This window comes from Megascapheus bottae, chromosome X (genome assembly GCF_031878675.1).
Source record: "Megascapheus bottae isolate mThoBot1 chromosome X, mThoBot2.hap1, whole genome shotgun sequence".
NCBI classification, from domain to species: domain Eukaryota; kingdom Metazoa; phylum Chordata; class Mammalia; order Rodentia; family Geomyidae; genus Megascapheus; species Megascapheus bottae.
Genome location: NC_143547.1, coordinates 70551552 through 70568637, shown reverse-complemented (window position 1 = coordinate 70568637; position 17086 = coordinate 70551552). Strand labels below are relative to the sequence as shown.

The 17086-nt window shown below is 37.3% G+C and overlaps 1 protein-coding gene across 1 annotated transcript in view; it reads right to left on the bottom strand.

Moving 5' to 3' along the window:
• Radx (RPA1 related single stranded DNA binding protein, X-linked) overlaps positions 1-857 on the bottom strand; it is a 47755-nt gene extending 46898 nt beyond the window's left edge. The window contains exon 1 of the mRNA XM_090325665.1: positions 230-857. Coding sequence (XP_090181791.1) covers positions 230-851 — 622 coding nt within the window. The 5' untranslated portion in view covers positions 852-857. The remainder of the gene's footprint in view (positions 1-229) is intronic.
• Between the last annotated feature and the right edge of the window lie 16229 nt (positions 858-17086).

The window sequence follows — 17086 nt, the reverse complement described above, 5'->3', positions numbered from 1 at the left end:
TCTCAGCACATAAAAAATAGGAAGAAGAAAGAAAAGGAAAAAAAGAAAATTAAAAATTAAAAAAAAACAAATCAAAATCTCAAAATGTAGTTTCCAACTTAATCTACCTTGGTTTGTTAAGAGACTAGAGCCCATCCAGGACCACAGTCTTTTCCTTTCCTTTGCTTTAACCCCAAGATCTGAAACGCCACTTCTCCCAACTCTCCCAACATCTCCTCTAATTCCTTACGTTTAAAATTGTAGTCTTCAGGTTGTTTGTTGGTTAGCCAGATGTCACCATATGGATCTTCATTATTCCACAGAGCCAAATAGTGACTGCGTTCGCCCCTTAACGGCCGCTCGGGTTTTTTCTGGTGCTCGCTGTTTCGGAAGGGAATTTCTAGAGAAATATCATCCAACGCCTCCCCGCAGTGGACGCCGCCGATGCACAGGATTCCCTGGTCTAATCTTTCTTCGTTGTAAAGACACGAGATTCTAGAGATTCTCATTCTGATTCCAACTTTAAGAATATTCTGAAGAACCAGAGAGTTCAGACTCGTGTCAAGCCAGCACTTTTCTTGGTACACACCGTCGGAGATGGTCACATCATAGCAGTAAACGGGGTACTGCGAAGGCCTTTCCCGGCGATCGTGCTCTAACAGGTACCTCTGCACAGCCAATACAGTGACGGGCACCACCTCGCAGGGGCTCACGCACTGGCCAGGTGACCCTATAATCTGCTGAAGAACCATTTGGATCCAGGACTTGGGCTCTTGGGCAGCAGCCTTTCGGATCACTTCTCCTACGACTCCAGTCTGCTTTTCCTCGGAGTTCTGCAGAGAAGATCCTGACTGACTCTCCTCACCCGACATTTTGAAATTACCGCAAACTCTAACCACGCTACTTTGCCGAGTCCCAAGCTAAAAGAGGGAAGAAACGTGCCAGTAGCTCGCCCTAGTCTCCGCGAACTGCTAAGGGCCCGCCTACAAGCAAGGCTTCCAAGCGCGCTGCGCAAGCGCACTAGCACTCCGGACCCGCCCCTCTCTCCGCATGGTGCACGGGATTCAGGCGTGTTTTTAAATAGTCCCGCCCGGGATCCTCTTGGGAGCTCACGAGATTCCCTTTGCGGGGGTGGGAGGCGGGGGAAAAAATGAGGGAGGGCTTTGCCCAAGAGTTTGCAAGGCAGAAAGGAAGTGGGTGAGGAGTGCATGTGACTGCCCTGCAAAGTGGAATGCCCAGAGTGATGCGAAAAGTAGAAGAGTCAGAAGTCACGGCCTCTAGTTAAGCTCAGGCAATTCAGGCCTTGGATTTGGGCTAGCCACAGAAAGTTAATTCATCCTTGTTTAATACGCCTGAATGTGACTACACGAACTTCACGTAGTATGAATAACAGTGCATCACGTGTGCACATCCCCATGGACAAAAAGTCCGTAGGGCCGGAAGTTTGGCCTAGTGGTAGAGTGCCTAGCATGCATGAAGACCCGGGTTCAATTCCTCGATACCACGTACACAGAAAAGCCGGAAGCGGTGATATGGCCCAAGTGGTAGAACTCTAGCCTTGAGAAAGTCCAAGGACAGTGCTCAGGCCCTGAGCTCAAACCCAGGACTGGAAAAAAAAATTAGTATCGTAATTATAATATGCAATATACATGGATAAAATTTAACCCTTTTATTATTCCTCCTTAACCTTCTCCTTTTTTATTTGCCATTCCTGGGGCTTGAACTTAGGGCCTTCTCATCGTCCTTAGGCTTTCTCAAGTTTACAGCTTTACAACTTGAGCCACAGCACCACTTCCAGCTTTTTCTATGTGTATGGTACCAAGGAATCAAACCTGGGTCTTCATGCATACTATGCAAACAGTCTACCATTAGGCCAAATACCTGGCCAGGATTTTTTTCCTTTTGTTTTGTGTCTTTTGTTTTCTTTTTTTCTTTTGTGTGTCATAAAGCTTGAACTCAGCCTAGGCTCTGTCCCTTACCTCTTTAGCTCAAGGCTACAGCCTTATCCCTGGGCCTGGGGCTGTCACTGACCTCTTCAGCTCAAGGCTTCTGCCCTACCCTTGAACGAAGCCCCATTTCCCATTTTCTAGAGGTTAACTGGAGATAAAGAGTCTCAGGTCCTTTTGTGCCTGGGCTGGCTTTGAACCTTGATCCTCAGATCTCAGGCTCCTGAGTAGCTAGGATTATAGCAGTGAGCCACCGCCTTTGGCTCCAGGACTTTTTTTTTTCTTGCCTTCTCTTGAACTTAGGGCCTGACTCTTGTTTGCCTTGGTTTTCTCTACTCATTACTGGCATTCTACCTCTTCACCCACAGCTCCACTAGCAACCTAAAAAATAATTTTTATTAAGTAATTGTACACAGTTTCAATACCATATCCAGCTTTTCTGTTGCTTAATTGGAAATAGGAACATTCAAAATGAAGATTTCCCATAACAGATAAGGTAGATAGGCAGATAGAAAGAAGACATTCAATAATTACCATAATTCTTTTAAAAATAAATGGTTATGCAAACTTCTTGTAAACCAATATGAATGTTGCAGATGGAAACAAAAATAATCATGTAAATAATTACATGAACTTTATAATGTTTGCAGTGCCTGAAGGAATAAATCCCACCAGGTCTACTGTGTCTGAGTCCAGATCTCAGTCCTCTGAGTAACTATGAATACAAGCATCAGCCACCGGCACCCAGCAACAGTTTTTTCTACTAAGTGTCCACAGCAATTCTGTCTACCTTGTAGACTCTGAAATTGCTTTCCAATATTCTTATGGATGTTTCATTAAACTTATTTACCAAGCAACATGTAGGCAGTCGCATCAGGTAGCCCAGTTTTGTTTTTAATATATTTTTTATTGTACATTATATTCGCCAGATAGAAGGTGCATTACTTTACAAACATTGCAGGTAGCTCAGTTTTATTAATACAACACTAGAATCTGAAGCATAGCTGTACTTTATAACAATGTTCTTCTATAGACAAAAGTCTCTTACAGTTAAAATTTCGTACCATTTTTACCTTATGAATGCACGGCCCATTTGTAATTAATGGTATTACAAGAAGCACTAGAGCTCTACCAAGGCATGTAACACATTGCCCAGGAATACAACAGCCAGTAGCTTCACAAACTTAAATTTCCATGAGACTTAAATCGTCATGAACAATCTGGCTGAATGATGGTGCACGATTACCAAAATCTTTCTATTCCATGACTTATTTCTCACAAAGATTATGATTATAATTTCCTTTATGTACACTTTATGTATTTATTTTTGTGCCAGTCTTAGGGTTTGAACTCAAAGCCTGGATACTACCCCTGAGAATTTTTGCACACTTCTAGGTTTTTGGTAGTTAACTGGAGATTAGAGTATCATGAACTTTTCTGGGGTGGCTTCAAACCATGATTCAGATATGAGGCAATCCCCCACCCCACCAGCACTCATGTACTCTTTGTTGCTGGTATAGTAACTCTATCAGCACCCCCTAAACAATAGAATTTATGAATACTGGTTTTGTGCCATCATATGCTAGATTCTTCCAGATTATTGTTAAAAGGCCTCCGTCTGCCCTTCTCTTCTTCCCTCTTCTCTCTGACCTCTTTCTTTCTTTCCTTTTTTCCCTTTCCTTTCTCTCTCTCTCTCTCTCTCTCTCTCTCTCTCTCTCTCTCTCTCTCTCTCTCTCTTTCTTTCTTTTTATTGAAATAGGGTTTGAACTCAGAAACTCAGAGCCTCACTCTTGTGAGGCAGGCACTCTAGTAGTTGAACCATGTCCCCAGCCCTTCTATGGATTCCTGCCTAGAGGGAATCACCGGTATGTAGCACCATGCCTAACTCCAAATGTGGATTTTTTTGATGGTGGCAATTTGCAATTGAATAACTATTACAGTAGGGAATACATGACATCACTTTTTGGTTTTATACTTCTATTTACTGTAAGGGTGAATGTAAGACTATACATATAGAATCTTTTGTTTTATTCTCTTGCCAATCTATTATAGTGTGCATCACACTTAGAGTTAAGATATCTACTTCAGTACTCACACTTAAAGAAATGGCATTATTAAGCACTTGCTTTAGGATCATCTGTACCACACAATAACAAAATAAGTCAAGGATTTTACTTTCTGAGTCAGTAATCAGTATCATTTTTTTTCTCTTTTCCTGTATGGGAGGCTTCTTATAGTATTCTCCGTAGGGTAAAATAGTAAAGCAGCAAACTGATATTTTGTAAAGTGTGTATGTTCTAAAATGCTCAAAACACTAAATATGGGCTGGGAATGTGGCTTAGTGACAGAGTGCTTGCCTAGCATGCATGAAGCCCTGGGATCTATTTCTCAGTGCCACATAAACAGAAAATGTGGGGAGTGGCACTGTGGCTTAAGGGGTAGCCTTGACCAAAAGAAGGTCAGAGACAGTGCCTAGGCCCTGAGGTCAAGCCATTGGACTAGCTCAAAAAAATATCCTAAATATATAGTGAAAAATATTTTAATAGCCCATCGAATTTGGTGCAGATATCAGCCACATTGATTTTGCTCATTACTAAAATGTTACTAGTAAAATTAGTTCTAGTTGCTGAAAAATTAAGTACTATATATGGGTAAAGTGCTTAATTGAGAATCTGGCATGTAATACAAGTTGTAAAAATGCTACTGTTATTATTATTCTAAAAGCCAAAAAAAGGCATAATGACATAATAGAATGCTACAAGTGTAGAGAACCACTAGGTATCCCTTACTTAATGCTTTTCAAACTGTGGATGGTGAAAGATTAATGAGGTTATGATTTCAAGTTATTGAGTCACCAGAAGCAATTAAAAAGATAGACATGAATAGCTCAGAATACATCTGTAAAAAGGGTGAGAATTGCTTTGTAAAATTTTTATTTCACATTTGTGGCAAATAGATGAGTACACTGGCATGTGTGGTGAAGTTAATTTCTTATGATTGCTTATATCCGCAAAAGCTTAAAAGCCACTACTATAGTCCAATCCCCTTTTATTACAAATGAATGAATTCAGATATTAAAGGGGGACTAATATGAACAAGAACACACAGTGAAAATAGCAGAGCATCAGAGCTACTAATCTGATTACAAATACTTGAAAATTGTTGCAATAGGTGCTGGTAGTTCACAATAGTGAGCCTAGCTACTCAGGATGACATCTGAGGATCGCTATTTAAAGGTAGAATCCTCTGAGAATGCAAGTAGAAAATCTCTGAGACTCCATCTTTCATTAACCAGCAAAAGCTGGAATTGAAGGCCTGGCTTAAGTGGTACCGCCCAAACTGAGCAAAGAAGTTGAGCAGGAAGCACTGGTGGCTCATGTTTGTGATCCTAGCTTGAGTAGCTGAGATCTGAGGATCATGATTCAAAGCCAGCCTGGGCAGTAAAGTCCATGGGATGCTTATTATCAATAAACTACTTAGAAAAAGTCAGAAGTGGTGCTGTAGCTCAAGTGGTAGAGTGCTAGCCTTGACAAAAAAAGCAGCTTAGGGACAGTACCCATGCCCTGAGTTCAAGCACCAGGACTGGCAAACGAAGAAGTCAAGCAAGAGTGCAATGCCCTGAGTACTGCATATTTACATATGAATATCAGTTACATAGGAAAATAAAAATCTAAGACAAGTTTACCATTGCTATCCGGTTTCCAGTAGAAATGCACAAAATGCATAATCACATACTTCATTGTGTCTCATATGTTATTTGCAGGAGCTTCTTAGAACTACACCAAATTTAATATGAGAAGCATCATTAAAAATAATTCTGGGCTTGGAAAAAATCATATTAAGTGAAGTAAGCCAGACTCAAAGGAACATAGGCTCAATGGTTTCCCTCATTTGTCATAATCAGTACAAACCTTGGACTCTCCTAGCAAAGGACTACAATAGCTCAAAACCAAGATACATAAGGCCAAATAGGATGAGGCTAAATGAAAGGGCCTCAAGGACATGGAAACAAGAGCCATAAAATGTATGATTGTTGTTCTTAATATCCTATGTTAGTTCTCATCTTTTTGTTGTCCTCTGGTTAGTCTCTTAATGTTGCAGTATCTTACCTTGTTATCAGGTATATTGTATATACATTTATTTGGTTATTTAAAATAGGATAGGAAAGGGGGAAAACAAGATGAGGGGAGGGGGCCTGGAGGAAGGAAGGAAATAGGGACAAAAACATGAGAAGGGGTATTAATGTTTGTGAAGTAATACACCTTCTATCTGGCGAATATAACTGCGAACCTTCTATTAATTACAGTAAAAATGGATAATCAAAAAAAAAAAGAAAAAAGAAAAAAATCCTGGGAGTAGGAGGTATGACTCAGTTGGTGAGTGGAAGTATCAAACACTGAGTTCAAATCCAAGTCTTAGATCAAAAATAATTCTGTTTGGGATACCTAACACAAATATTAAGTACAATATTTTCACTGGAATATTTTACACTGAAAAACCTTGAAAAATATATTTAAATTGGGTATTATGATATTCCTTCTGTGTTTGACTTAAAAAGATACAAGTACAAACAAGATTCCCTCTATCATTCTTCCTTATCCCCATCCTACCTCTAAAACAATAAGAACTGAAATGGAAACATAAAAAAGGTTTTTCATGAATAAGTTGGAGAAACTCTGCCATTATTTATTCCTTAAGTCTATTAATTTTTACTCAAAAACAGTTTGTGTTGGTTTATCCTATCATTCTTTTGTGTTATCCTTTCATCCATTTCCTGAGGTAGGCAAATTAAATATAATTCCCCCAAAGTGGACATGAGAGGTACACTTGCAGGTTTATCAGATCCCTAAGATTATGAGTGTCGGTGGAATTGTTGGGGAGACATGAAAAGGAGTGGCATGACTAGTCGGTGCTAAAAGGATGTAGAGAGTTTAGATGAAATGACAGAGCCTGTTTAGCTAAGCTTGCCAATCATCACCACAGTGATGAGAGGGGCCTGAGAGTGCTGCCTGGCAACCAGGGCCCTACAACCTTCTGCTCACTGCCGCTCATTCCCAACATCTTTCCATTTTCTGGCTGCTCTGGATTTTATTCACTAAATTGCTGCTATATACAAAGATGGATCTATATAGCTTCTGATACCCTTTATTTCATTTAAAACAGTGGTGTTCTTAGGCTATTTTTCAAACAGATGTGGAACATAGCTTGATTTATTTATTGAAAGTGTATAAATGGAGATCTTTCATAGAGGCTCGCCATTTCAGTGGTTGTAGCCTTCTGTTGCTCTTCAGTATCTCAAACAAATGCTTCTATTTGTCCTCATGCCTTTGTTCATCCTGGCCGCACATTAGACACAGCTGATTGTGTTGTTACCCCTTTCCTTCATTCTCTTCACACACTGCTCCCATGCTCATAAAGATCACAGTGTATTAGCTTTTCCTTTATATCTCAACATTAGAACACTAAGAGCTATGAATCTGACAGTATAGCTTCAATTATTTTCAACTATCTAGATCTTACATTAAGGCGTTATTTAATAACTTTCAAAAATGATTTTTGGTTTTCAGTGTTCAAGTCTTGCACTTGTTTAGTTAACTTAGTCCCTAAAGTACTTTACCACTTTTTAAAGTTATTATAGATGTGATTTACTCGCAATTTTGTTTTCAAATTATTCACTGATGGTAAATATGGAAATGAAATTGAATTGCATTATACAGCTTTGTATATTACTTGTTGTAAGTCAATTCCTTATGATTTTTGTGTATGTGAGGTCAGGTCATCTATGAATATACGGTTTGCTTTCATTTTTCAAAACTGGATGATCCACTTCGGAGGCACACCTTCAGTTTTTACTGTTTTCTTTAAGTGGAAGTTTAAATCATTGATTTGAGATGATTCCTTAATTTTCATTCATTTAAAATTGCTTTCTAATTTCCCTTGCATTTTCTTCTTTAACCCATGGCCTAGTTAAGAATGTGTTGATTGCTTTCTACACACTCCTGAATTTTCCACTTTTCTTCTATAATTGATGTTTAAGTTTATTCCATTACAGTCAGGGAAAATATTTTGTAATAGTCATGCCTTTCCAATCTATTGAAGCTGATCTGAGAGACTCGTATCTCCAATTAGTTAGTGAAAATGGTGACCTGGAGATGTGGCTCAATGGGTAGAGAGTCAGCTGTGAACATGGTTGAATGTGACCATAGGGTCCTGAGTTCATGCCCCTAAACCAGCATAAACACAAAATAATCATCAAGCTATATAGTTAATAAGTGTGTGCTTTATTGAAATGCTAAATGTCAAAAATATTTACTAAAAGTTATGGCATACATAGCTAGAAAGAATATGAGGAAATATAAGTATTCTATGTTTTATTGAAATCTGGCTGACATGTTTTTTTCTCTTATTCAGGGTGCATTATTTTTTGCTTTTTATTTGTAATCTGGGTTTTATAGTACATTTTGCATTTTTTGTGAAAATGAGTGATAGCTTATCTATAAATATGACAAAGAAAAGCCATATAACAAGTTGTAGCTATCATTATTTAGTACAATGCAAAGAAGGTTTTTAGAATCTTATACTACATTTAATCCATGTAGGCATACTTAAAATAATCGTACTTTTACTCCTTGTATATTTTAACTTCTATTTGTGTTTTGCTTTTGGTGCTACTGGTGTTAGAAGCCAGGGCTTCGTGCTTGCTAGGCTGATGCTGTACCACTTGAATCATGCTTCCAGTCTTGCCTTTTGCTGGTTATATTGAAGATGAACTCTCAAACACTGTTTTTCCTGGCTGGCCTTAAACTATGATCCTCCAAATCCCAGCCTCAGAAATAGCTAAGATTACAGGCATGGCACTAGCACTCTTTCCTTTTAATTGTTTATTAGCATATATTACTTGTACAAAATAGGGGGCTCATTGAGACATTTCTACATTTTCACATCCAACTCACCCCCTCCAGTTATCCCCTTCCTACTTCTAAAACAATTTCAGCAAGTTTTATTGTCCTATTTTCATGCATGCAAATAAATTTCTTCAACCATTTTCATCTTCATCTAACCTCCCTATTCACTCTTTTCAATCTTGTTGATTCCCCCCTCAACAGAGTTTTTTTTTTTCTATCATTAACTTTTTTTTTGCCAGTCCTTGGGTTTGAACTCAGGGTCAGAGCACTGTCCTTGGGCTTTCTCAGGACTGGCGCTCTAACACTTGAGCCACACCACCACTTCCAGCTTTATTCTTTGTATGTAGTACCCAGGAATCAAACTTAGGTCTTCAAGCATGTTAGGAAAGCACTCTACCACCACAGGCCAAACTCCTGAGCCCTGTCATTAACTTTTAAAGTGTGCATGAATTGTACCACTGAAGTTAAGAATATGAATTTGCAATTGTGAATGGGTCACAATGAATACATATACACACATATAAATTAGAATAACCTCTTTATTTTTTTCTCTTTCTCTGACCCCTAAATCTCTATTGATCAATAGCTTTCAATCAAATTCCATATACCACAAATATACATAAGCTGTTTCAACCTATTTTTTATATTATTCCCTCTCCATCATTCTTTCCCCCCTTCCACCCTCTTCAATGTTGTCACTTCTTGTAGTCAAGCTTCCTCACCCTGATGGATGATATGCTTTTTGAATATTAACATTTTTCTCTTGAATATTTAAAACTTACCTATCTTTGATAAGCAATGTCCTTTCTGTGAAGCTATCTATAGTGGTTACTATCAACTTTTTCCAACTATTTGTGGGGTTCTTTTTTTGTTTGTTTGTTTTACTCTAGGGCTTATGTATTGCTATAGCCTCACTTTGGCTAATGAAATTTGGCTAGAAGTGACATTTCCACAAGTACAGTGGAAATGGCTAATGGTTAGATAAACAAGTAAGCTTAAAGCAAAATTCAGTAACCAAGTAAATTCAAACATAAGGGAAATGTAATTCCTTTTTTTTTAAAAAAAAAACACCTATTTAGATTTATAACATAAAAAAGGGAAAAAAAGCACTATGTTGCCAGGAGGGTGAAGTCAGGATTGCTGGGCACATGCAAAGCTGGGAAGTGGAGGAGCTAAAACAGAACACAGGTCTCTTTGCATTCACACCTCGTCCTCTAGAAAACAGAGATCTACTGAAAAGTCCTTGATGCTAATCAGAGCTAGCCATCTGCAGATGGATAACAAGGCAAATCCACCTAGGATATTCAGCTATAGAAAGTTCTTTCTCAACTAAAGACAAAGAGAGGTGTGAGTGTGTTCCCCTGTGAGGGGTGAGGTGTGATTTGCAATGAAGGATATATCATTTTCAGCTCTTTCCACTGACTGTTATTGAAGAGTAAGACGAAGAGGGAAACACATTGTAGGCAATCAGATAACTCTTTAAATCAGGCACATATGAAGCACTCTATGGAGACTGCAACCTATGGACAATTTCATTCTCACCTAAAGATAAGTCCATATGTGCTCTGCTGTGTGTATGTGTGTGTGTGTGTGTGTGTGTGTGTGTGTGTGTGTGTGCATGTGCATCAGTTTATGAATGTGTCTGTGTGTCTGATAAATGAAATGGGATAGGCCAGTTTCAGCTTCAATTTTTTTTTGTGAATCATGGGGCTTGAACTCAGCCTGGGCACTGTCTCTGAGCTCTTCAGTTCAAGGCTACCACCCTACCCTTGAGCCAAGCCCCACTTCCAGTTTTCAAGAGGTCCTTTTGTGCCTAAGCTGGCTTTGAACCTTGATCCTCAGATCTCAGCCTCCTGAGTAGCTAGGATTACAGGCATGACATCCCACTGGGCTTAATTTTTAAATATTTTTGTGTTTATTCACCATTTTAATAAAATGCCAAAAATTTAAACAAAGAAATATACATTATCAACAATCTCATCAACTGGAAAAAATTTAACTGGTGCTAAAATTTAGGTGTAAAGATTTCCGATTTTTTATTGTATTTGTTATGGGCTGAACTGTCTTTTCAGTTATGTCCTTCCTCCTTCCCCCCATAATGAAATCCATAATCCTCGTCCCATGGCTGTAATCTGGGGGAAAATCAGGTGTCTGATTATAGAATCAAGCTAATACAAAATCAAACTGAATTTCAGTGTGCTGTAAGTAAATACAAGAAGAATAGACTCAAAGCTATTCTAGAGGACAATAGAAAGAAGCAGGCACACAAGGGACCAGAGAGTGCTTGTGAAGATGGAGGCAGAAATAGGAGTGATGCAGATAAAAGTCAAGGAGCCAACAGTCCCCAGAGGCAAGGAATAATAATTGCCTCTGGAGCTTCCTATGGGCCCACCAGAATGTTGATTTTGGAATTTTAAATTTCAAAACTGTGAAATATAAATTTCTCTTATTTTTTTTGCCAGTTGTGGGGCTTGAACTCAGGGCCTCAGCACTGTCCTTTGACTTTTTTTTCAAGGCTAGAGCACTACCGCTTAAGCTACAGCATCACTTCAGCTTTTTTCTATGTATGTGGTACCAAGGAATCGGGTTTTTGTGCATACTTCTACCATTAGGCCAAACACCCGGCCCCAAATTTCTTTTACTTTAAACCACATATTCAGTATTATTTCATTACATCAGCCCTTGGAAACTAATACAATATTTTTACATTTAAAATAAAATGTTTGGACAGTTGCCAGTGGCTCACAAGTATAATCCTACCTACTTAAGAGACTGGGATCTGATGATTTTGGTTCAAAGCTAGTCGGGTCAGAAAAATCCATGAGACCCTTATTTTCAATTAAACACACACACACACACACATCAGAAGTGGAGATATGACTAAAGTGGTAGAGATCTAGTCTTGAGCAAAAGAGCTAAGGGAAAGTACCTAGGCCCTGAGTTCAAGCCCCAGGTTCAGCAAAACAACAACAGCAACAAAGTATTTGTAGCAGTTCATAGGCTCATACTATTTACTTTGGAGGCTAAGATCTGAGGGTCAAAGTTCAAAGCCAGCCCGAACTAATAGATTCTCTCTCTAAGTAACTTGCAAAAACCCAGAAATGGAGACAGAAATGGTAAGTTGCCAGCTTTGAACAAAAACAGGATGCAAGAGTGTCAGGTTCTGAGTTCAAGCCCCAGGCTGGCACAAAAATAAAATAAAGCAGTTGAGAGCCATTCATCAAACTATCATCAATAAACAAAACAAATAAAATGAAAAAACTGCTGTAGGCATCACAATATTTGATTTCAAGACATAAACCAGAGCCATAGTGATTAAAACTTCATTGTGCTAGCATAAAAAAGACATCCAGATCAATGGAATAAAAGGGAGATCCCAGAAATGCATTTGGGCAGGTACAACTAACTGATTATTTTGTAAGTTATCAACAAAAAATATAGGACAATGGATAACTTCTTCATAAAGTGATATGGGGAAAATTATCTATATACAGAAGATTGATACTTGACCCCTGCTTCTCACTTTGAGAAAAAAATTAACTCAAAAATGTATTTAAAGGGCCGAGAGTTTGGCCTAGTGGTAGAGTGCTTTCCCTAGCATGCACGAAGACCCGGGTTCGATTCCATGGTACCACATACATAGAAAAAAGCCAGAAGTGGTGCTGAGGCTCAAGTGGTAGAGCTCTAGCCTTGAGAAAAGTCCAAGGACAGTGCTCAGGCCCTGAGCTCAAGCCCAGGACTGGCAAAAAATGTATTTAAAATTTAAGTAAAGACCTGAAACTATGAAATCATTAGAATAAAGTACTGGTGAATTATATTAAGACATCTGTATAGAAAATGATTTTTTTTTCTTGTATAGATCACAAATGAACAGAAAGCAAAGGCAGAAAATAGACAAATGGAATGATATAACATTAAATAGCTTCTTTACAGGAAAGTAAACAATCAACAGATTAAAGAGACAAGTTACAGAATAAGAAGAAACATTAATCAATTTTCCATCTAACAAAGAATTAACATCTAGAATATATAAGGAACTAAAATATAATTAAAAAACATAAGCAAATAGATAGGTCAGGTCTATGAACATAGCTCAGTGGTAGAGCACTTGCATGATGCCTCATGGTCTATCCTCAGCACTGAAAAGAAAGCTGTGAGGTATGGAGACTTAAATCTATAATCCCATGTGTGGAAGATTAAGCTCTGGAAAATTACAGGGTGTTTTTGGCAATCTTGGGCCTTGAACTCAGGGCCTGGGCACTGTCCTTAGGCTTTCATCAAGGGTAAAGGTCTACCACTTGAGCCATAGCACCATTTCTGGCTTTTTGCTATGTATATGGTACCAAGGAATCAAACCCGGGTCTGCGTGGATGCTAGGCAAGCACTTTACCACTAGGCTAAACTCCCAGGCCTGGAGGATTACAGTTTAAAGCCTACCCTAGGGAAGAAAAAGTTCCTTCTGAGATCTCCATCTCATAAGAAAAAGCTGCATAATCGTACACACCAGTCACCTCATCTATCATGGGGCACACAAATAAGTGAATCATGGTCAAACTGTCTCAGATAAAAACACCACTTTCTCTGAAAAATTAAGAGAGCAGAAGGAAATGAAAGTGTGGTTCAAGAGTTAAGCATAAACCTAGCAAATGCAAAACCATAATTTCAAACTCTAGTACTGCCAAAACATAAATTAAACAGGAAATGATAATGAATAGATACTTTTCAAAAGAAAAAATGTGAATTAAAAACTCAAATGTGGGGCCGGGAGTTTGGCCTACTGGTAGAGTGCTTGCCTAGCATGCACCAAGACCTGGGTTCAATTCCTCGGTACCACCTACATAGAAAAAAAAAAGCCAGAAGTGGTGCTGAGGCTCAAGTGGTAGAGCTCTAGCCCTGAGAAAGTCCAAGGACAGTGCTCACGCCCTAAGCCCAAGCCCAGGACTAGCAAAAAAAACAAACAAAAAAAACCCCCTCAAATGTCTGTTTGATTTTTTTTGTATTATCATACTGACTGTGTTATTATTTCGAGAAGCATTTTCAAAAGAAATAATTTTTCATAAAATGTGTTTTATTTGCCTTTCTGACTGAGAAAGTAATATATATATATATATATTAGATAAACAGTAGAAAAAAACTTACAAAAAGATTTAGTTGCCCTCTCTTTTAAATAGTGTCCTACCTATTAGTGAGGTTTTTTTTTTTATCAAACCTAGATTCTAATATACTAGAAAACACATGATACTTGTCTTTCTCAATCTGGCTCATTTCAGTTAACATGATGATGTCTAATTCCATCCACTTTCCTGCAAATGGTATAATTTAGTTCTTCATGTCTAAAGAATACTGTATTGCTCACACACAACACATGTTACTCAGGACATAAATATAATTACTAATGTTACATGCATGTGTGAAAAGCTCACAGTTAATCCCACAATTTTGTACAATTAATATGTTCTAATAAAAAAAGGATCTATGAGCAAAAAAAAGAAAATATTTAATTATCTTATGATTCCACAACCAAGCTGCACTACAAAAATCTTGAGTTATTTTTATATATTGCTCCACATGTCTTTCATTTCAATTTTTAATATTGTATTTTATTGTTGGAGTGATGTGTAGAGGGATAACAGTTACATTCGTCAAGTGGTGAGTACATTACTTCTTGAACATTGACACCCCTTCTTATGTTTTTCTCACACTTTCCCTCCTTGTACCTACTCCTAATCATCTTGCTTTCCCTCATTTCAAATTTGTTACCAAGAGAGATCTAACTCCTTTTTCCCTGCTTTTCATCTATCGATGAGAATTACATATGTTTTATTAATTGAAGGCTCTTGTAACATTATCTATAGTGGCAAAATACTTAAACTAATAGTATGACCACTAATAGATGAACAAATACATTGTAATGTATTCAAAAAATCATTATCTCCAGCTGGTAGAGAAGTAATATCTATACCCATGTTCGTAACTAGAAGGGATATTTGTGATGTATGGGAAATGGACATCTATAGAACAAATATAGAAAAATGTGAAATTAGATCAGCTGAAGTTGGGCAGTGAGGAATGAAAGGATATACTGGCACAAAAATATTTATATTTACTTCCATTGCTTTTAGAGGACACATATTAATTTCATAATTCTTGGGGAATATTTGATTACAGACCGGGAAAGATATACAAATTGGAAAATATACTTTTTATTTTAAAAATTATCTTTAATTAGTTATACCAAGGAGTTTTATTTCAATATGCCAATTTATAAGTACAAAAATAATTATCTTTAACCTGCTAGAAATTTAGAATTTTAGTGGACTTCTATATATACTTTTTGTTTAATACGGATATAACAATAAGCCATATATGCCTTTATCATTTATGTTTTAAAAATATAACCAACACATTAGCCAAGAAAATAAAACATAACCTTAGCTTTGTATTTAGTATTATAAATATAAAGTATATATTTGTTAATTATTTCAGAGAAAATCTTTGTTAATTCATGCTTCTTTCAGTGGCAAAATCATCAATTATATGAATTATAAAATTTTATTTGTCCAAAAATTGTCGTTGATAATTATATGAATGGCAAAATCATGTTTCAATGGCAAAATCATCAATTATATGAATTATAAAATTTTATTTGTCCAAAAATTGTCATTGATAAGTAAGAGTTGAGTAAAATTACTGATTGGGAGATTTTGCATTAACATTTGCAGAAACCAAAGAAAAGGATGTTACCCAATAGCTCTTCTGAGAGGCTCTTCATGTTCATTTGCTTGCACTTGCTGTGTGTTTCCTCTTCAGATTTCTATTTCAGCATGCAATTTTGAAGTAGCTCCTAATTACAGAAAATAGCCATTGTTCCACAAATATATGACATTTTAGAGAAATGAAATAGCCTCTGTCATAGTAATTTTCTTCCTGTCAACACGTGGCTATCATCATGGTTTTCTCTGTAATTTGTTGTGGAGACTATAACAGTGTCAATATTTTCCTAGTCTGTTAAAGATTGGGAAATGGCTGAGAAGTGTCAAAATGGGGGCATTATAAGTGGTGCTACCATAATGTCCCTGAGATTTGTTTCCCACTGCTTTAACTGGTCATGATCACAGCTTAGTGGATCAAAATACCTGCATCATATAGCATATATAATAATCAATTACATGCTTTCGATGTGCCAGGAACTGTGCTAAGCATTATACATGTATAATATAATTTAACATCAAGCATTATTTAATGAATTAGGAACCATTATCTACACTTTAATTCAAGGCTCAGAGTTTGGTAAGTGTGATAGAGCAACGAATGTGACTTACTGACTCATATGTAAGTTTTACTACTTCGAATAGCATCTGAGGGATACGGTACTAGAGTTAAACAATATCCAATTGGGTCTTGTCTCTAGCTCTACACTTGCAACTGCTTTTAATTAAGCCATTTATACCGGTGCTTATAGTGCTTGTTGCTGTTGTTGGATGTCTTTGTCTATTTTATATTTAGTGTCGTTGTTCTTTGTTCCTACTTTTTACTTTTTTTATTGTTTTTTTCCTTTGTGGGGTTTGAATTCAGGTTCTGGGTGCTGTCCCTAGGCTCTTCTGCTTTACCACTTTGTGCCACAGCTCCTCTGCTGGTTTTCTGTGGTTAACTGGAGATAAGATTCATGGTCTTTCCTGCCAAGATTGGCTGCAAACCTCAATCCTCAGATCTCAGCCTCCTGAGTAGCTAGGATTATTGGCATGAGTGATTGGAGCCTGGTTTTAACTTTTACTTTTTTGCGTTTTGTAGTTTAAAACATTTAAAAATGTTTTTTTCTGCCTTTTATCAATTACACTTTCTTTTGCACATTTGAAATGATTGCCTTAAAGATCGTAATGTACATTTACCAATAACACAAATTCTCTTTTACATAGCGCTATACACTTCCACAGGTAGTGCTAGTATTCTAGTACTACAAATTAATCCTAGTATTTTTCTTTATTTTTTTTCCTGCCAGTCTAAGTGCCTTATGAACTTTTGGTCAATTAATTGGAGGTAAGGTTCATGGGTTTTCCGCCTGGGTTGGTTTAAAACCATGATCCTCACATCCTAGTTCTCCTCTGTAGCTAGGTTTGTAGGTAAGAGCCACCAGTATCTGGCTAAAAATAATGCTAATTTCTGACCTAAGCAGTTTTACTTCTCTGTAAGTAATTGTATCATTTCTTGTAAAACAGGTCTACCAGCTTAAAAAATGTCCTTCATTTTTGTTTTGTT